Here is a 22,306-nt window from a genome sequence, read left to right as displayed (position 1 = left end):
ATGTTATGGCAGACTGATTAAAACAGTAATTAAATGCCTAACCAAACTAATCTCTTTGCCCTACACAATATCTATATCCTCCCATTTCCTGCATATTCATGCACCTATATAATAGGATATTGAAAGCCTCTTTCATATTTGCCTCCACCACCATAATAGGCAGTGCAGTTCAGACACCCACCACTTCCCTGTGTAGAACAACTTGCCCACACTTATCTCCTTTGAACTAATCCCCTCTCGCCTTAAATGCATACCCTCCAGCTGTCTACTCCATCTATGCCTCTCATAATCTTATAAACCTCTATCAGATCTCCCCTTAGCCTCCACTGCTGCAGTGAAAACAACCTAAGTTTATCCAACCTCTCCTTACAGACTCTTGTTAAAACAGATCTTATCAAATGGCTGGGCCCTACAGATCCATAGCATTAGAATCACCAACCCCCCAGCTGGTAGTGTAGTGGCATCAGCGCTGGACTTCGGAGCAGAGGCTCCTGAGTTCAAATCCAGCCGGCTCCCTTGCACGCTTTCCATCCGTGCTGGGGGTTGAGCGTTGAGTTAGCAACTTGGCCGCATAAAAATAAGAAAGCCTGCTAAAAAAAAAAGCCGTCATGACAGCGTTCCAATGACTCCACTCGGAGTTAAGGACTTTCTTCTTGTTCTTCAGAACCACCAACCATTTATTCTTCTGTGCCAAAGAATATTCTTCATAGTGTAAGGCAAATACCACTTACAAGTTCATTGAAGATTCTGCATTGAAATATTTATAGCGCCAAAAATACTCCGAGCATGGAATCAGGCCCTTCAGCCGCTGACCACTTGCTAAACATTTACCCTAGTGTGGGTAAATTCACATCATCAGCCCTTGTTTTTAATTCTCCACCCACCTCCCCACTCTCAGTGGTTCTCTCCTGACTCTACCACTCCCCTACAACTCTAGGGATGATTAGCCTACCAGTCATAGGCTTTGGGGATGTGGGAGGGAGCTAGAACACCTGAGGAAACCCAGGGAGACTATGCAAAGCCCACCCAGATGGGTCAGGATTGAATCCAGGTCTCTGACGCTGTGAGGCATCAGCTCCACGAGCCACAGCGCCATGCCACATTAAAGATATGTTTGCTGATACTGTTCTCACAATATGGGAAGAGGCCCACGAGTTCATCGAGTCTGTGTTGGCTCTCAGAACGTTGGGCGCCAAGGTGGCATTGCGGTTAGTACGACACTATTACACCTCAGGGAATTCTGAGATCAAATCCGGCACCGCTTAGAAGGAATTTGTACGTTCTTTCTGTGCATTTCTCCAGATGCTCCAGTTCACTCCCACAGTCCAAAGACTGGTAGTAGGTTAACTGGTCATTGTAAACCGTCCTGTGATTAGGCTAGTGTTAAACAGGTAGATTGCTGAGCGGTGTGGCTCAGACTAGGAAGGCCTGTTCCATGCTGTACCTCTAAATGATTGATCTAGATAGATAGATAGATTCCATCAATCCCACTCCCCGCCTATTTTCCTGTAACACCTTCTCTCTCCACCCTAAGTCTGTTATCACCGACCCACACTCGGAGTAATGTACAGTGGCCAATTAACCTGCCAACCTGTATGGCTTTGGGATGCAGGTGAAAGGTGGTGTGCCTGGAGGGGAGTCTCCACATAGACAGCACTGGAGATCAGGGTGAAACGTGGACTGCTGGAGTCATAAGGCTGTAGCACTACCTGCTATGCTCCTGTTGCAGCAGGGTTAATAATAATAACATTCAATATTTCAATATAAAAAGAAATGGGCCCTTTATGCAATGTTGACCTTTTCTCCTCATATACATTAATCTCATTCACCCACATTAGGACCATATTCTTCTAAGTCCTGCCTATGTAAATGTCTATCTAAATGGCTGTAATACAGTACTGGACAAAATACATACATATATAAATATATATAAATAAATACACACACACACACACACACACACACACATATAAATACACACACACACACACATACATATATATAGCTGGGGTACCTGAGACTTTTGAACAGTACTGTAGTAATTTTATATATTGCACTGTACTGCTGCCGCAAAAAAACAAACTTCATGACACATGTGAGTGATGATAAACCTGATTCTGATATGGGTCTCTGTTGTGGACTTAGAGTGGGAAGGGGGCAGGGAGAGGGAAATCATGGTTGGGAAAAGGGAAGAGAGAGAAAGGAGCAGGAAGCACCAGAGAGACATTATATAACGATCAACAAACCAATTGTTTGAAATGAAATGACCTTGCCTGGTGTCTCAGGGCTGGGTGTGTCTGCACCCATGCCAACCCCACCCCTGGCACTCCTTCTGTCACCTGTCCCACACGTCGCTCCGCCCTCAGCATTCCTAACATCCTTTGCTCACGTCAGATTTACAAATTCACTCTCCATATTCTATGTTGACAAATACAGTACAGTGCCAAAGTGTTAGGCACTCGAGCTATATGATATATATATACACACACACACATATATGCCTAAGATTTTTGCAAATACTGTACATGATAACTGTATCAGATTTCACCACCTCCCTGCAATTCACTGCTGGTTTTGCATTCAAACATTCTTCTTATATTTATAATATGATGTACACAATGAATGAACAATAGGGAAGTTAAACGAAAAAAAGACTTTTAAAATCATTAACCGATTCCAACCTGATATAATTTTTGCCCAAGAGACGCATATTAGGGCGGGAGATCAAAATAGATTTTTTGGATGGTGGAGGAATTTGCAATTTCACTCCACTTCTCAGAGTAAAACTAAGGGTGTGTCCATCCTTATTAAATCTAATATATTTACTCAAGAGGGTGATAGATGTAAAACTGAGACAGCTACACTGACACACGTTTTGGTCTTGTTCTAAACTGGAACAGTTCTGGAAGTCAGTTTTTTCGACAATTTCTAAAGCACTTAAAATTAATTTACAACCTAACAAATTAACTGTGCTTTTTGGAACAATTCCTCAAAATATCCATGGTATTTCTTTGTCTGACCAACATGTTATTGCATTTGTTACATTGATAGATAGGAGGGCCATTTTGTTGAAGTGCAAGGATACATCGGCTCCCACTTTGTCACAATGGTTCTCTCAAGTGATGCTATGTCTTAGTTTGCAGAAAATTAGAAGTCGAACCTTTGAACCTATGTTTGATTTTGAGAAAAGATGGGTTTCATTTGCTCATTATTATCATTTGAGTTAATTGATAGATTTCCTCCACGATCTAATTGTAAATTTTTGGTACATTTTTTTTGCCGGCGATTTGATGCTTATCTTTAGAAGCTTTGTAATGGGGATTTTTTCCTCACTTTTTCTTGCTTAGTAGGTTTTTTTTCTCTTTTTTATCCATCACCAAAAATTTTTTCAATCTTTATAATAATGTTTTTTTTCTTGAGACATTGTAAGTGTTGTTTCATTCGATGTACTCTTGTAAATTTTGGATGATAATAATAATAAAAAGAACTGAAAAAGAAACAATAGGGAAGTTATCGGATGATGATAAAGAAGAAACACAATAGAGCCTATTTCACATACAGATTTTATTTACATTAAAAAATCTAAGAATGCTCACAAGCTGAAGAAGTTTGGTATGGGCCCCCAGATCCTAAGAACATTCTACAGGGGCACAATTGAGAGCATCTTGACTGGCTGTATCACTGCCTGGTATGGGAACTGTACCTCCCTCAGTTGCAGGACCCTGCAGAGAGTGGTGAGGACAGCCCAGCGCAACTGTACATATGAACTTCCCACCATTCAGGACATTTACAAAGACAGGTGGGTAAAAAGGGCCCGAAGGTTCATTGGGGACCTGAGTTACCCCAACCACATTCTGTTCCAGCTGCTATCATCCAGGAAATGGTAGCACAGCTTAAAAGCCAGGACCGGCAGGCTCCGGATCAGCTTCTTCCACCAGGCCATTAGACTGATTAATTCATGCTGACACAACTGCATTTCTATATTATATTGACTGTCCTGTTGTACATACTATTTATTATAAATTATTATAAATTGCACATTGCACATTTAGATGGAGACATAACATTAAGGGGGAGATTCTGAACAATTCCTTTTCTTCGGTATTCACTAAGGAGAAGGATATTGAATTGTGTAAGATAAGGGAAACAGGTAGGGAAGTTATGGAAACTATGATGATTAAAGAAGAGGAAGTACTGGAGCTTTTAAGGAATATAAAAGTGGATAAGTCTCCGGGTCCTGACAGGATATTCCCTAGGACCTTGAGAGAAGTTAGCGTGGAAATAGCAGGGGCTCTGACAGAAATATTTCAAATGTCATTAGAAACGGGGATGGTGCAGGAGGATTGGCGTATTGCTCATGTTGTTCCATTGTTTAAAAAGGGTTCTAAGAGTAAACCCAGCAATTATTGGCCTGTAAGTTTGACATCAGTGACGGGTAAATTGATGGAAAGTGCTCTTAGTGATGGTATATATAATTATCTGGATAGACAGGGTCTGATTAGGAACAGTCAACATGGATTTGTGTGGGGAAGGTCACGTTTGACAAATCTTATTGAATTTTTTGAAGAGTTTACTCGGAATGTTGACGAGGGTAAAGCAGTGGATGTTGTCTATATGGACTTCAGTAAGGCCTTTGACAAGGTCCCACATGGAAGGTTGGTTAGGAAGGTTCAATCGTTAGGTATTAATATTGAAGTAGTAAAATGGATTCAGCAGTGGCTGGATGGGAGATGCCAGAGAGTAGTGGTGGATAACAGCTGTTTGTCACTTTGAAGGCCGGTGACTAGTAGTGTGCCTCAAGGATCTGTACTAGGTCCAATGTTATTTGTCATATACATTAATGATCTGGATGATGGGCTGGTAAATTGGATGAGTAAGTATGCAGATGATACTAAGATAGGTGGAGTTGTGGATAATGAAGTAGGTTTTCAAAGCTTGCAGAGAGATTTAGGCCAGTTAGAAGAGTGGGCTGCAAAATGTCAGATGGAGTTTAATGCTGATAAATGTGAGGTGCTACATTTTGGTAGGACTAATCAAAATAGGACATACATGGTAAATGGTAGGGCATTGAAGAATGCTGTAGAACAAAGGGATCTAGGAATAATGGTGCATAGTTCCCTGAAGGTGGAATCTCATGTGGATAGGGTAGTGATGAAAGCTTTTGGTATGCTGGCCTTTATAAATCAGGGCATTGAATATAGGAGTTGAAATTGTACCAGGCACTGGTGAGGCTAAATTTGGAGTATTGTGTACAGTTTTGGTCACCAAATTATAGGAAAGATGTCAACAAAATAGAGAGCGTACAGAGAAAATTTACTAGAATGTTACCTGGGTTTCATCACCTAAGTTACAGAGAAAGGTTGAGCAAGTTGGGTCTTTATTCTTTGGAACGTAAAAGGTTGAAGGGGGACTTGACAGAGGTTTTTAAAATTATGAGGGGGATAGATAGAGTTGACGTGGTTAGGCTTTTTCCATTGAGAGTGGGGGAGATTCAAACAGGAGGACATGAGTTGAAAGTTAAAGGGCAAAAGTTTAGGGGCAACATGAGAGGGAACTTCTTTACTCAGAGAGTGGTAGCTGTGTGGAACGAGCTTCCAGCAGAAGTGGTTGAGGCAGGTTTGATGTTGTCATTTAAAGTTAAATTGGACAGCTATATGGACAGGAAAGGAATGGGGGGTTATGGACTGGGTGCAGGTCGGTGGGACTAGGTGAGAGTAAGAGTTCGGCACGGACTAGAAGGGCTGAGATGGCCTGTTTCCGTGCTGTAATTGTTATATGGTTATATGGTTATTTTTACTCCTCATGTATATGGACAATGTAAGTAATGAAGTCAATTCAATTCAAGCTTATGTTTATCTTCTCACTGTTTGTTTAGAATGCAAATTGTTATTTTTATGAAACATAATCATTCATATGCTTGCTTGTATTTTTATATAATTGCCTACATATGCATAATTGCTCAGTGAATTTTACAGTAATTGTAGTTTGGTTGATGCTGTATTTTTCTTGAAGCTTCCTGTTTTTTCTGTAACAGAAGGCACACCAGTTAACTCTGGCCACTTCAAAGCTTAATTGTTATCACTGGAATGTCTTGTTATCTTTCTAGTCTGGTCTAGTTTTTGTATAAGATGACATGATTTCTTTGCTTTTATTCCTTTGTTCATTCTTTGTCCTTTTAACACGCAGTAAGTGGCCATGAGGAACAAGCTATATGTTTTATTCTTCACTTCCGAAGAACACCTGGATCGCAAAGTCAACAGATCCAACACTGCTCAGAAAACTTTACCCTTTTTCTGCTGCATGTACTTGACACCAGAGCTCAATGAAGTGTACATTGCTGATTCTATTGAATTAAGGAGGAAGAATTATCCTTCAAACGTATCAAAATACCAATGTTATTGTGCATCATCCATGGATACAGTAGCTTCTTAAGCTGTGGTACCAGTATCCAGGAAGTTTGGAGTCACGTGTGTGAATCTCAGCATGGTAACCAGGGACCTTAAAGTCAAACAATGAAACAAAATCTAGAATAAAGAGCTGATATCAAAGGTGGTGACCATGAGTCATGAACACATTAACACAGATGGTTCACTCACAAAAGACATTTGCAAAGGTCACATATACAACACTCCAGGCCCAAGAGGTGATTTAATTTTGATTGCCTGCTGCCACATCAAGTTACTGAGCTCAGGCTGAGTTGGGCATGGACATCAAATGCTGGCTTTATCAGTGACATTCAGTCCTCATGAACAAATAATTACTTCAACAGCTGAAAGAGAAAAGGTTTTGTTTGCAAGATAGAAAACCTTAATTTTGTGTTCTGCATTGATGCACTGAGTTAATGAAAAGAAAGAAACACTGAACATAATAGCAGATCAAACCAAACAAATCCTCTGGATTCAGTCTTGAGACCGAAAATCCATCCTATTCTGTTCTACTTGTCCAGTATCGACTAAAAACCAGCACAAAAATTACCGTCTCAGAAAAGCTGCAGCATGCACTTCATCACAGACTTTGCATTCCTGATGTTTCATGATGCCATCACAACCCTGTCAAATATTCATAGATTAACCTGAACAATGAGGAAAAACAGGAGATTGGCCCACCATGACAACCTGTGAAATCTTCACGGATTACCCTGAACAGTGGAGGAAAGCAGGTGACCAGCCACCAAGGTCAACAGAGGAACACTGAAGCCAGGAAACTGGATTGCAGTCTGGAACAGCAGCCTGAATCATGCCTTTTGACCTTTCATAGACATGGGGAGACCATGGACAAACTAACTCCACTAACAGTTGAGTCTATAGCTGATCACGGATTGAACCTGAGACCACATCAGGAACAGCATTTACCCTCCATGACAGCAGCAGCTAATATATTCCAGTTTCTTTATTCTTATAAAATATTTGCAATGAATTTTTGACTCTGTCCTCTACGCACCTCATCACATTCTACAGTGTCCATCTTTGCAGCCTCAGAATAATTCTTAGTCACTTGGACCCTACAGCTCACAAATGAATCTTTGAGAAAGCCTATCTTTTGCCCCTGCCAATTATACTGGAGGCTCACTGGCTGGGACACAGGGAATGTCTGCCTCAAGACAATATGCCAAGGAGACTTACAGTGGCTAACAGGAGAACTACCTGGTTAACTAAAAACTTCGGGAGTGACCAAGTAAAAATAAATTTGGCATTTCCTCCACCAACTCCAAGAACCTTTCTCACCCACTCTCAGTCTGACGAACCCACGAGCCGTCCAGGCAGACAGGTTAGCAGTGAGCTCAGGCTATGGCCCGTGAAAGGCAGGAAGCGGAGAGTGCGCCACCTGCTGTCCGACTGGTGGACATGCAGCCACAGCGGGAAGCCTTAACATGGGCTCACTTTAACACTGCGGCCAAGGACTGACATGTCACCTGTCAAACGGCACCTTTCAGGAGCCTTGTGTGTCAGGGTATCAGTGCAGGATTGTCAGTGCAGATGGTTTGAACAGACATGCAGAACAGGAGGAGGATACTTGGCCCATCATGCCTGTGACATCATACTGAAAGAGCAGTTATGCTAAGGCCCTGAGTCATGCCTTTGTCCAAAGCTGCGCCACTCCTGTGCAATTCAGAGACACAGTGCAGGGAAATGGGCCCTTTGGCTCAGTAAGTCCACTCAGACCTTTAATCACACACCTACACCAATCCTACATTGATCTCATTTTATCATCAACTTCTCTCAAATCCTGCCATTCACCACATCACGAGAGGCAATTTTATATTGGCCAATTAACCCCACCTACCCGCATGTCTTAGGGATGTGGGGGAACCCAGAGGAATTCCAGACAGTCATAGGGGAGAATGCAAACCCTGCAGGGATAGCATTGGAAAGCACAACCCTGGGTCTCTGGCGCTGTGAGGCAGCATCTCTAGATGTGCCACTGTATCTGAATTGCCATTTCACAACCAGAATCAGAATCAGGGCTATTGTCACTGACGTATGTTGTGAAAGATGCTGTTTTGTGGCCGCAATACTTTAAAAATTACTATGTCACAATAAGAAATACCTAAAAGATAAATAAATAGTGCAGAAAGTGAGCATAATAGTGAAGTAGTGTTCATGGACCATTCAGAAATCTGACAGCAGAGGGGAAGAAGCTGTTCCTTAAATGTTGAGTGCGTGTCTCTAGGCTCCTGTACCTCCTTTCTGATGGTGGTAATGAGAAGAGGGCAGGTCCTGGATGGTGGAAGTGGCCTTCTTGAGGTACTGCCTTTTTAAACCATTTGTAATACATATAGTTTATGTTCAAAAAGAGTGAACCCATGCATGGTCAGGCCCTGATTGTGTACTCAGTGGGACTCCGAAAACCTGTGCCAACCAACTGGTGGGAGTGTTCAAGGACATTTTCAAGCTTCCCCTGGGGCAGTCAGAGGTTCACACCTGCTTCAAAAGGGTGACAATCATACTTGTGCCCAAGAAGTGCAGAGTAAGCTGCCTCAGTAACTATCACCCAGTGGCACTTACATCTACTGTGATGAAGTGCTTTGAGAGGTTGGTCATGGCTAGAATCAACTCCTACCTAAGCAAGGCCTTGGACTCGCTCCAATTTGCCTATTGCTACAATGGCCTACAGTGGATGCAATCTCACTGGCTGGCCACTCGGCCTTGGATCACCTGGATAATAGCAATACCTAAATGAGGATACTGTTTATTGACTACTGCTCAGAGTTCAACACAATCAAACCCTCAGTTCTAATAAACAAGCTCCAAAACCTGGATCTCAGTACCTCCCTCTGCAACTGATCCTTGACTTCCTCACCAGAAGACCACAGTCTGTGTGTATCAGAAATAGCATCTTTTCCTTGCCGGCAACCAACACTGGCGCACCTCAAGAAAGTGTGCTTAGCCTACTGCTCTCCTCTCTCGACACCCATTATTGTGTGGCTAAGCACAGCTCAAACGCCATCTCTGAATTTGCTGATGATATAAAGATGATGATGAGCTGACGATGAGGAACGAGATAGATCAACTGGTTGAGTGATGGTGCGGCAACAATCTTGCACTCAACGTCAGTGAGACCAAGGAATTGATTGTGGTCTTCAGGAAGGGGAAGTCAAGAGAACACACAACAGTCCTCATCGAGGGATCAGACGTGGAATAGGGGAGCACTTCCAAGATCCTGGGTGTCAACATCACTGAGGATCTATCCTGGGCCTAATATATTGATGCAATTACAAAGAAGGCACAACAGTGGCTATATTTGATTGGGAGTTTGAGATTTGGCATGTCACCAAAGACAAATTTCTACAGAAGTACCATGGAGAGCATTTGACTGGTGTATCATCATCTGGCACAGAAGGGGGCACTGCACGGGATCTGAAAAAAAAAGCTGCAGGAAGTTGTAAACTCTGCCACCTCCATCATGGACACTAGCCTCCCCGGCATCCGGGACATCTTCAAAACTGTGGCATCCATCATTTAGGACCTTTATCACCCAGGACATGCTCTCTTCTCACTGTTACGATCAAGGAGGACGTATAGGAGTCTGAAAACAAACACTCAACATTTCAGGAACAGCCTCCTCCCCTCTGCCATAGTATTTCTGAATGGACAATGAACCCATGAGCACTACCTTACTATTTTTCCCTCTCTTTTTGCGCTACTTATTTAAGTTATAATGTATATCTTATTGTAATTTCACCCAGAGAGTGGTGGATATATGGAATGCTCTGCCCCAGAAGGTTGTGGAGGCCAAGTCTCTGGATGCTTTCAAGAAAGAGATGGATAGAGCTCTTAAAGATAGCGGAATCAAAGGTTATGGGGATAAGGCAGGAACTGGATACTGATTGTGGATGATCAGCCATGATCACAGTGAATGGCGGTGCTGGCTCGAAGGGCCAAATGGCCTACTCCTACACTTATTGTCTATTGTCTATTTTAATTTATAGTTATTATTACGTATTGCAATATACAGCTGCTGCAGAACTGCAAATTTCATGACATATGCCAATAATATTAAACCTGATTCTGATTCTTATTCTATGAGGAAACATTCTCTTCAAATCAAGACTTTAAATAGGATCATTACAATTGAGCATTTAAATAGGATAGAACATAAACATGTTAAGTCAGACAAAGCTGGCATTTGGTGCTGAAGAAATATGATAAATAGAGATGAAAGCAATGTTGAAATACACTAAAATGGATGCAACAGACACTACTCCTGCTGTTTCTTGCCACTTCACACAGTGTAATGTAGCTGAAACATCTTGTGGTAGCCTTTTTATTAAGCAGAGGATGGTTGAATTACTAATACATTTGCGCGCTTCATTAATACTGCTTTCTACTAGTAATATTGACTTGAAGGACAGCAGTGCTGCTGTAAACTAACCTAAGCTGAGAAAAATTGCCTTTTATAACAATAAAAACTGACTGCAACATGCCCTACAAAACTGACCACATTTGCAGTAGCAGTTTATTGAGATTTAAGACAGGGAGAAATGTCAAGGAGAAGAGCACAAGGGCCGCAGCCAAAGGAAATCCACTTATCTTTCAGCTAACTCAATAAACCAGGTACCAAACTGTATTTTGATGCCTCTAGTGTCTTTGAGACTGTCCATCTATCTTGATAGAACATTTGTCACTTATTCAGACAGGCAGTTTGGTTGGTGCATGCGTTAAATTTACTCCTCGAAGTCTCCTTGCCACACTCACTTCAAAATGATACTCCAGGTTCACCCGCTTTCATCCAGGGTTGCGATTTGGCCTTCAACATTATAGCCCCCAAAACCATCTACCAGAAGCCCATGCCCTACCCCTGCACCCCCCCCCACAAGACCACAAGACACATTGGGTTCTTTTGCCACTTCAAACCACAAGTCACAGGAGCAGAATTTGGCTATTTGGCCCATCCAGTGTGCTCCCCCATTCATTCATGGCTGATTTAATCTCCCTCTCAACCCCATTTTCCTGCCTTCTGTCCATAAACTTTTCGCCCTGATTAATCAAGAACCTATCAACCTCTCCATTAAGTATATCCGATGATTTGGCTTCCACAGATACACCACCCTCAGGTTAAAGCAGTTCCTCCTCTTCTCTATTTAAAGGGACAACCTTGTACTCTGAGGCTGTGCCCTTTGATTCTAGGCTCCCCCAGTAGCATGGGGAAAAATAAAAACTCAGGACATCAAATATTTTATCGGGTCTTTAATTCCTTTATCTGTTTTAGATGCTTTAATGCAGAAAGATGATATCAAAATAAAAACTACAAAATGAATTTTAAAAGCACGACGCTGTTACAATCTCAGCTTAATTTTGGTCCACACACTAGTGTATTAATGAGTTATGTAAACAGTAGGAAAATAATAATAAAACAAAATATACAAAAACAATAATGGTAGTGGCAATTTGAAAAAACAAAACAAACAACATTAGAATCCCATCAATCCTGTACTTTACACACATCAAAAATATGAATACATTTATCTCATCTTAACTAAGAAATGTACTCACTTTGACACACGTGCTTAACTTCCAAACACATATAGACTAGATCCTGAAATGAATTCCTCTCGCTCACACTACGTGAACAGAGATTAACACATTCACATTACTCCTTTACATTCATATTTTGCCATGAAACAATAAAGTAAGAATAAACTTTTACAATATATTGCCTTGTGGTTAAAATTATCAGAAAGACTAACTTAATAGGGTGATACGGAACTTCACACAACCACGCTATCCAGCACCGCTACCTTACTCATGAATATCTAAAGCATCCACATGTAAAACATGTCAAATTACTGATATTCTAGATTTACAAGCAAGTATAAATCAATTTACATGGATATTATCAAATATTATTCACCTTTCCTCACCATACAATCAGTATTTAACATTCTTTCCAGAACATGGTAACTTTCTACTCTGCACATGCACAATGACATCATCTGTTTCTCTTAAAGGCACAGGCAGCTATTTTAGCATTACCAAGGTGAATACATAAGTGCACTTTAACAAGAAAAAATAATATTCAACGGTCACCTGGTTACATGGAAATATCCTTTCTATGTCCAATAGACCTTTCAATATTTGGTAGGTTTCAATGAGATCCCTCCTCATTCTTCTAAACTCCAGTGAGTACAGGCCCAGAGCTATCAAACGCTCCTCATACTTCAAACCTTTTCATTCCCAAGATCATTCTCACAAACTCCCTGGACACTGTCCAAAGCCAGTTCACACTTCCTTAGATAATGGGTCCCAAAACTGCTCACAATACTCCAAATGTGGTCTGGGTCCCAATCTCAAGTTTCATGGTACTTGCAGCTTCCTTGTAATTAACAAAGAATCCTAAGAACCGTGACAAAGGCTCGGAAGAGTGATCGCCAATTGAAAACCTACATTTATAAATATAATGAAATAAAACAAATGTGTAGCCAAAAGCTACAGATTTGGGAGCGTTAGGGGTAGAGTTCAGAGAGGCAGGTGTTGATTGCTATTATCTAAGTATTACATAAAGATTACATAATGAGCAGTACATAAATTTGCAACTAACATTTATGAAACTAGGATGAGTTAGGGGAAAAGCACAGAAATGCAGCTGCCAAGATTGATATCACCCAAACTGAATAACAATTTAATCTTACAAGGGATCTCAGAGACAGACTGCAACCTAAGAGGAATTGCTATGTAACGAAATGTGCTCTATACTTAGCATGCAATGGCAAAAATAGAAATCACTACAAAGACACATGCTCGGCACATACTGTTCATGGATTCCAAGGAAGCTACACCTATAGTTTATAACTTGAAAAAAATTGCCATTTAAACAGGGTCAGCAGATCTGTAGCATCGATGCCCAGACCAACAGACTCAAAAGCAGTTACTTTCCCCAAGCAGTAAGGCTGATCAACACCTCCACCTCCTAACAAACCTCACTACTCCAACCAATACTACTTTATCATTCCCTGTCAGTCATCTTAGGTTAAAAAAAACTCCTGTACCTAGCGTCACCTTATAACATAATAAATGTATATGAGCTATCTTACGTACTTATACACCATTTATTGTATTTTTTAACTATTGTGTTCTTTATCTCAGTTTTTAATTGCTGTATCAGATTTGGAGTAACAATTATTTTGTTCTTCTTTATACTTGAAATGACATTAAGTTGAATCTGAAGAAATGAACAGTCTTTCTTCAAGAATCTAACCAATTACCACTTGATCTGAGGCAAAGTTTCATTTGTCATTATTTGCCAAAGGTTGATTGCTGATTCAACTGCAACAATTTTGTGGTGGAGAGGGGGTGCTTAAACTCAGCTGAAGACCAATGTTGCTTCCACTTCCTCCTGAGGACCTTAACTTTATTACAGCTCAGATACTGCCGAGTATCCATGGGAAATGCAGTAGAAGAGACAAACCACGTGTTTATTGACAGAGGTGGGGGCCAGCGCGGTAGCATAGCAGTGAGTGTAATGCTGTTACAGTACCAGCAACACGGGTTCAATTCCCACCGCTGCCTGTAAGGAGTTTGTACATTCTCCGTGTGACCATGTGGGTTTCCTCCAGGTGCTCCGGTTTCCTCCCACAGTCCAAAGACGTACCGGTTAGTAGTTAATTGGTCACATGGGTGTAACCAAGCAGCATGGGCTCATTGGCCAGAAGGGTCATTTAGCATGTTGTATCTCTAAATAAAAAATAAGTTAAAATATAAAAAATAGTTAAGAGCTGATAAAGAGATACGTTTTCTTCTCCATGGACTGGTAATTGAAATTGATCATTTCGTGGTACTACTCAATTATACATAGATGTTACCATTTTCTTAATGTCAATGGCTCACTTGGTACATGTTCCTTGTGAATCCATTTTAACACTGATCAAAGATGTAATAAAATTACAGTTAAAGTTTGATTGTTCAACTATAATTGGCAATAACCAATTCATATATCACAGATCTCTGCTCTGAACACATTTCACTCCCTAGCCAATCAATTCTGCCAAGAAAAGCAGAGAGCAAACTGTAGTGTAACGATTACAGCATCAGCAACCCGAGTTCAGTTCCACTGCTGTTTATAAGAAGTACGGATTCAGCCCAGTACATCAAGCTAAAAACCTCCCAACCATTGAGCACATTTGCATGAAACATTGCCGTAGAAAAGTAGCATCCATCTCTTTTCTCACTGCTGCCATCAGGTAGAAGGGACAAGAGCCTCAGGACTCACACCACCAGGTTCAAGAACAGTTACTACTCCTCAACCACCAAGCTCTTGAACAAAAGGGGATAACTACACTCATTTAAGGACTCTTTTATCTTGTTATTTCATGCTCATTATTAATTGCTATTTATTTATTAACTGTATTTGTACACTTTCTTTACAGTTCCTGATGTTTGCAGTTTACTGTTCTATAGATTCGTTAAGTATACACATAGAAAAAGAATTTCAGGCTCGTATGTGGTGACATGTCTGTACTCCGATTATAGATTTTACTTTGAGTTTTTACTTTGAACTTTGTATGCTTGTATTCTCCCCGTAACTGTGGGTGCTCTAGTTTCCTCCCACATTCCAAAGATGTACGAGTCCCAGAGTTCCAGAGTCCCATAGATGCAATTGGGTGGTGCAGACATGTTGGACCGGAAGGTCCTGGGACAATGCTGTGCCTCTAAATAAATAAAAAAGCACTAAAGGATCATAACAATCTAAGAACATATTGCTAATGACTGAACTTCTCTGTCATACATTCAGAACAAATGGCCGATTAAGAAGGGAACTACACAATAAATAGATTAAAGCTGAATGGAGCTGCTATCCAGGCAACACACACACAAAATGCTGGAGGAACTCCTGGAGATTTTCTCTTTGTGATATCCTCCTTTATGTCCTAACTTGGTGCTGCATGCTACCTGAGGCACGGGTAAGCTTAATAATGCTACAAAGTTAATGTAAGTCAGGTAAAGTGTAATATACAGATTTGAAGAAGGAACTCAAAGGTGTTAAACCCTCCACAGTGAATTCCATTTTGTGAGAACTGCGGCAGGGCAAACAATAGCTGCCCTTCTACATGCATCTCCCATCTGGGGCGGCAAGGTAGCATCGCAGTTAGCATAATACTATTACGGCATCAGTAACCTGGGTTCAATTCCCACCACTGTCTGTACGTTTCTCCCTGCGACCGCATGGGCTTCCCCTGGGTGCTCTGGTCACCACCACCACCCCCACACACATTCCAAAGACGTATGTGGGTGTAATTTGGCGGTGCGGCTTCATTGAGCCAGAAGGGTCGGTTCCACTCTGAGCCTTTTTTAAAAAAAAGTATTTACTTATGCAACGTATGCAAGAGATAGATTACTCCATTAATAGGATTTAATCCCAGATACTTACCTTGGAATGAATTAATTCTGCAACAACTGCAGACAACAGTAATTAATCTTGAACCATGGTAAATATTTTATCTGAGCGTAATAAATAGATCATAACTGAACTCTCTTAGTAAGGTCCGCCTGAACGCTCATTCAGTTTTCTAGTGTAATGTTAATTGGTTGCATAGAGACACAAGAATCTGTAGATGTTAGAATCTGAACCAAAATAAACTGTTGGGGAACTCAGCAGGTCAGGTAGCATCTGCAGAGGGTAATTGACAGTCAATATCAATTGGACTGACGAAAGTTCTCGACCCAAAATGTCAGCTGTCTATTTCCCTCTACAAATGCTGCCCGATCAAATGTTAATTAGTTTCCAGTTCCAATGCAAGCAAGAGGCAAACCGACATCTCAGTTGACAGCTTTAGGCAAAAGGCTTCAGTCAGTCTGGTTCAGCAAATATAGCTTTGTCACAGACCTTGGGCATTACTCACAACTTTCCAGCCAATGAAATAACTTGGCAAGGCCATTCCAAATTGCCTTTGGAAAAGGCAACAGTAAATCAAAGCAGTATGGAGCATGACCTGGAGTAGAACCTGTAGATGGTGGTAATCTGACATGCCAGCTGGCCTTGTTGTCCGTGGTGGAAGAGTCGTGGATCTGAACATAGAACATCGAGCAGTACAGCACACTCCGGGCCCTTCAACCCATGATGTTATTCTTCTTTTGCCTGTTACATCATTGGTGTTTAGGGCAGCAATGAAGGTCCTCCATCTCTGGTGGCGTTCATGGCTTCCTTTATCGCATCAGTAGCTTCCAAGGAGACACAACCTCAGAGGTTTAGAGGATTGTGTGCCTCAATGACCCAGAGAGCTATGCTGGCTGGAGTTAGAGTTTTATGCTTTGGCTCTTGGTAAGGTCACCCATGCCAAACAGGTCAAAGGGTAGAGTCCAAACTAAGAGTTGTCCGCTGATCCTCCAGGTTTGGGAGTTCAGCTCAGGGCTAACGACCCCAACAGGTCAAACAAAACTGTTACAGAAACAGCAATGAAGAATCCTTCTACATGGATGATGTACCGATCTTTTAACCTAATCCAAGGTCAATCAAACTAACCCTTTCCTTTCGCATAGCCTTCTATTTTTCTTTCATTTATGTGCCTCGTAATTCATAGAGAAGAATCCCTATTGTACTTGCCTCTACTACTACCATTGGCAGTATGTTCCATGTACCTACCACCCTCTGTGTAAAAAAACCACCTCTGACATTCCCCCTGTACTTTCCTCCAATCACCTTAACATTTTGACCCCTTGTATTTGCTGTTGCATGAACGAAGTCACCAGAGAAAAGTACTGGTAGATATGAAGCAGCCTCTTTATTCATCAAAACAAGATACAGCAGGGATCATATGGAGACGCTTTCGGTCGAAAGGGCTGGCTGGCCCATGTTACCCGATATTTTCTGTGCTAAACAGCAAAGAACAATTCTGTATTTGCAATGCATCCACAGAGCTTTCTGTGAAACTACACACAAACTTTCACACCTCCCAATTCGCACCCAAACTTTCACACCTCCCAATTCGCACCCACACCACAGACATGTAAATTAATTTTAATCAGCATTGTCTGGTCTGTGATTCAAGGCTTTTAGAAATCTATTGTTCAGAACTGCATTTTAAATTAAATCTCAACCTATATTCAGATTTGAGGATTGGTGGCTGAAATTATTTGCTTGATGTGCTAAAACCAAAAATCACTCTAATAGTATTAGCCATTCCCACCCCGGGAAAAAGTCTTTGGCTGTCCACTTAATCTATGCCTCTTATCATCTTGTACACCTCCATCAAGTTCATAGTCTGATTTTTAGGGTTTGTAGAAACTGCAACTAGTTTTCTTGAACAGAATTAAATGATGATGTTGAGTTCACTAAAAGCATTGATCTGTTTGGGAGAAGGTGATGGACTAAACAACACGCCATTTTGTGGATCATATTTTGCGTAAACACTTAAGCAACTTATGTCCCTAAAGCTTGCAAACCTAGTTAGGAATGATTATTAGAGGGTAATTCTATTCAGACTAACACAGGTGAATAAAACAGGGCACTGAAATAGCCACACATGCATGTGTCCATTAATATGGTTAAATATTACTGGGGAGATGTATCCCTGAATTATTCCTCACCCACCTCTACTTACACTACTGACAATGAGGAGCAATAGCTCTACTTATTGATTTTAACTTCTTTTCCTTACACCATAACAGTTCAATGCCAGACCCTCAGGTTTTTTGCAGAAGCTGCACCCAGTCTTCTTGCAACGTGTGAATGACGGAGTTGTTCTTGCTAGAAAAGAGTTCCAACCAGATGTGGGAGAACAAGTTCAAAGATGGCATTACTTTCTTCACCGCAGCTACAAAACCAGTACAGCTAACTTTTACACCTAAAGTAGGGATTCCCATTCCCAATCTTTTTTATGCCATGGATCCTACCATTAACCGAGGGGTCTGTAGACCCCAGGTTGGGAGCCCCAGTCCTAGAGAGTAGCTGAAGTGAGTCTCCGCAATTTCTTTAGTTAATATCCACGAAACCGCAGTATAAATCAGCATTTATATCCCCTGAATATCCAGGGATTAATCTTTTCTTTTGCTAGGGACAGCCAATATTTATTATATATCGTGGAAAAGATTAAAGCTACTCAACTGTAGTGTATGAAAAACTGTTCAAAGAGTAGCCTTTTCTCGATAGATACAAAATTGTGAACTGTAAAGGTCAGGTTCTCGGAAGATTTTCTTTTTTACAGTCAAAGAGGAAAATCACTTTTTCTTTGAAATGAAGTTTCATAAATGTTTTTGTGTTTATAATGAAATGCGCCGGACTTTCCAATTGGAGATAAGTTCTGGATCTGATCCACTACTCAGTCATGTTGCAGAGTGTGGATTCAAATCATAGAACGCTGGCTGGAAACTCATCGCCAGTCAGTCGAGCAAAATGCACCATATTGTGGCTGCATGTTCTACTCCATTTCCAAAACTTAGTTCCACCAAGATCCAGATTACATAAATAAAGTGCAAATAGCCCTTGCACTATGTTTCTCTTTGAAGATTCTTTCAACATAATTCATACCCCAACCCATTTCGAAAGCACAATGTAATCTTGGCCCAGGGAGTTCAGCAATATCAGATAGAACATAAAGCAGAGGTTGAGGATTCTTCCTTTCAAAGGAATTGATTATTTTTTTGATTTGTGTTTTTGAGGGCACTCATTATACACATTGAGAGATCACGGGAAATAGAAACAGCCATTTACACAATTATTCAGTGGCTGAGATTCAATATGCTTACAACGACCTTGAATGTAACAGACTTCATAGTGAAAGGCAACCAAATCTTCATTTTATGTCAAGTTACCAAATATTCATTCTGTTGTAACAAAAACAAATTGTCTTTATATAACTGTATTAAGCCAGTAAAACATCCTATGGTACAGCATAGGGATGTTAAACGAAAATTTATGATACCAAGCGGGGTATTAGAAACAGCAAACAAAATAACTAAAGAAGCAGAGGGTACAAGGAAGAAATTCTTCACTATTGTCCTTTGCAGTTCAAATTCTTTTGCATATGAAGACGAGTGAAATGTCATTAATTGCAGAAGGATTAAAATTATCCAGCAAGATGTGCAATGTGCAAAGACCATACCACAGAAAAGTACTGAGGCTCTGCATAAACATACTCCAACATGCCAATAAATTCACCACAGTTTTTATTGCATAAAACATAGAATAGTACAGGCTATTCAGCCCACAACGTTATGCCGACCTTTTCAACCTATTCCAGGATCAATCTAATCCTTCTATCCCACATGGCTATCCAACTTTCTTCCACCCTCAAGATTCTTTCAAATGCCCATCATGTGTGTTCCTCTACTGTCACCCCTGATAGTGCATTTCCTGCACCCACCACTCTCTGTGGAAAAAGAACCTGCCTCTGACATCCCCCCTATACTTTCCTCAAATCACTTTACAATTATACCCTCTCACATTAACCATTGCAACCCTGGGATACAGGAGCTGACCATCCACACCATCTATGCCTTGTATCATCTTATACCCCTCCATCAAAGTACCTCTTCTCCTCTTTCACTCCAATCAGAAAAGCCTATCTCGCTCGACCTTTCCTCATGAGACATGTTCTCTAATCCAGGCAGCATCCTGGTAAATCTCCTCTACACCCTTTCTAAAGCTTCCATATCCTTCCTATAATGAAGGGGCCAGAACTGAACACAATACACTGCTAAAATCTTGCCATTAATTTTTTTACTCTGGCTTCAAGTTCGATCTTGGTGAAGATTAAGAATCCAGTTTACTGTTACAGCCTGATATATCCTGAATATGCTGTATTGTGTATATGTGTCAGTTCTCTTTCAACTCACAAACCTCGCTCCTGGACCACAGACCTGAGAAATATATCTTTGCTTCTTCCACTCCTCTGACTTTGAAAGTTTGCATACAGATTTTTTCCAACTCTGAGCTGAGACAGCAGCTAACAAGCAGCAACCAAAAGCTACAACATTCCCGACTGATTTGAGAGTTAGGAAGACCTTTCACCGTGAAAATATTGAGCAGAACCCAGACTTACCGTGCGCTTTCAAAGGTCGCTGATGCAGTCTTGCCAATAGCACCAAATCCGACTCCCACTGCTAGACCCTCTAAAAGAGAACCACAATAAACAAACAAACATCAGAAACACAGGGAGTAACTGCTGTTTACTCCTTAAATTTTACCTCAAGGAGGCTATACAAGTAAGGTAATTATTTCTATCTCTTTTATTTGAAAGTCTCTAATGGAGTTCTTTACATCTGTAGCCAATGTGGACATGCAGCCTCACTGACCAATGATGGGGCACCCCACCACAGCTGTCAGCTATGGGGCACAATGGCCAATGCTGGGTTGCCCAGCAACCAATAATGGAGTGCTCTCTACAATCAGCTATTGCTGGAACTCTCACCACCAGCAGCCATTGGTGGAGCATTCACCACGAGCAGCCATTGGACGAGCACCCACCATCACCAGCCATTGGTGCAGCATTCACGACCAGCAGCCATTGGTGGACTTCTCAACACCAGCAGCCATTGGTGGGCTTCACATCACCAGCAGCCATTGGTGGGCTTCTCACCACCAGCAAGCCAATGGTAGAGCACGCAAACATGGCAAGATGATTTACCAGGGTAAAAGTCAATGATTTTCTTAATACAGATTATCAGAAGGAAGGATGTGATTAAATAACTTAGTAAGTTAATGGCTGTAAAATAATTGCGTGGTGCAGCAGGGTAGGGTAGCAGTCAGCGTAACGTTATTACACCAACAGTAATATGGGTTCAATACTGCCACTCTCTGTAAGGAGTTTGTACATTCTCCCCGCAACTGTGCAGGGTTTTCTCCGGGAGCTCTGATTTCCCCCGACATTCCAAAGATGTACGGATGAGTTGGTTAATTGGTCTGACAGGTGTAATTGGGCGGCGTGGGCTCGTTATGCCAGAAGGGCCTGTTACTGCACTGTATCTTTAAATAAATAGAAGGGACATGCACAACTTATCGAGGTAGTTCAAAAGTGCACACACAGTGGTATGAGTAGAAACAATGAGTAGCAGAATGCCAGAACTTAGTGGCTGTGCTGATCTTATTTAAGGGTCCATTTACATAATACAAACGTTATGTTACAACAATGCAGAAGTTAGTTGTGTGTATGTAATTTCCCTCATGAAAAGTCCAGAAAGTCTTAGATTGCTCAATTTCACAAGACATTTGGAGACAGCGACAGATTGCTATGATTATTTCAGAACATTACATGGTTTCAATGCAATTTCAAAACAAGGGAGCGTGTTAAGGTTTTGGAAAATCAATGTGAATCAGCTTCGCTGAGCCACTGTGAGCTCAAAAGCAATAACTTCACAGATCTCTTGAGGAAAGTGAATCAACCCCCGAAAATATGTTTTGTTCCTTCGTTTGTCAAAGGGAATGTTTGAACTCTGCTTTCACCCTGCAAGTGTTCATTTTCAGCATTTTAGTGATTCTTAGTTCATTTGGTGAGAGGAGGGGGTGAGATTTTAATTGTGAAAGTGTTTGACCTGAGGGAATTGTAAATCATCACAGTGGCAAATTATAAAGAGGCCATTTTAATTTGATTCCAGAATGGATATAAATGACATGTATTATTCCTGAGGCTAAAGACAGAAATATACTGATTATTTTAACTCTATGTGGAAAAAATTCAGATATGAAAGTTCACTATAATAAAATAAATTAGAGGTTGTAAACTTGTACAAAAAAGAGAAACAGAACAGATGTATGTTACCTCTTCTCACCTACCTATCACCTCCCCGAGTCCCCTCTCCTTCCCATTCTCCTTTGGTCCACTCTCCTCTCTTATCAGACTCCTTCATCTTCAGCCCTTTATCTTTCCCATCCACCT

General features: G+C 41.1%; 1 protein-coding gene across 2 annotated transcripts in view; it reads right to left on the bottom strand.

Annotated features, from left to right (window-relative positions):
* The window catches only part of LOC134360311 (zinc transporter ZIP11-like), an 860,127-nt gene that overhangs the window by 264,098 nt on the left and 573,723 nt on the right, over positions 1–22,306 (bottom strand). For both annotated transcript variants that reach the window (XM_063074529.1, XM_063074530.1), the window contains exon 6: positions 20,474–20,543. In XM_063074529.1, the coding sequence (XP_062930599.1) occupies positions 20,474–20,543 (70 nt within the window). The remainder of the gene's footprint in view (positions 1–20,473; positions 20,544–22,306) is intronic.

This window comes from Mobula hypostoma, chromosome 22, assembly GCF_963921235.1.
Source record: "Mobula hypostoma chromosome 22, sMobHyp1.1, whole genome shotgun sequence".
NCBI classification, from domain to species: Eukaryota; Metazoa; Chordata; class Chondrichthyes; order Myliobatiformes; family Myliobatidae; genus Mobula; species Mobula hypostoma.
The sequence above is the reverse complement of the archived record's forward strand: the minus strand, read 5'-3'. Positions and strand labels throughout refer to the sequence as shown.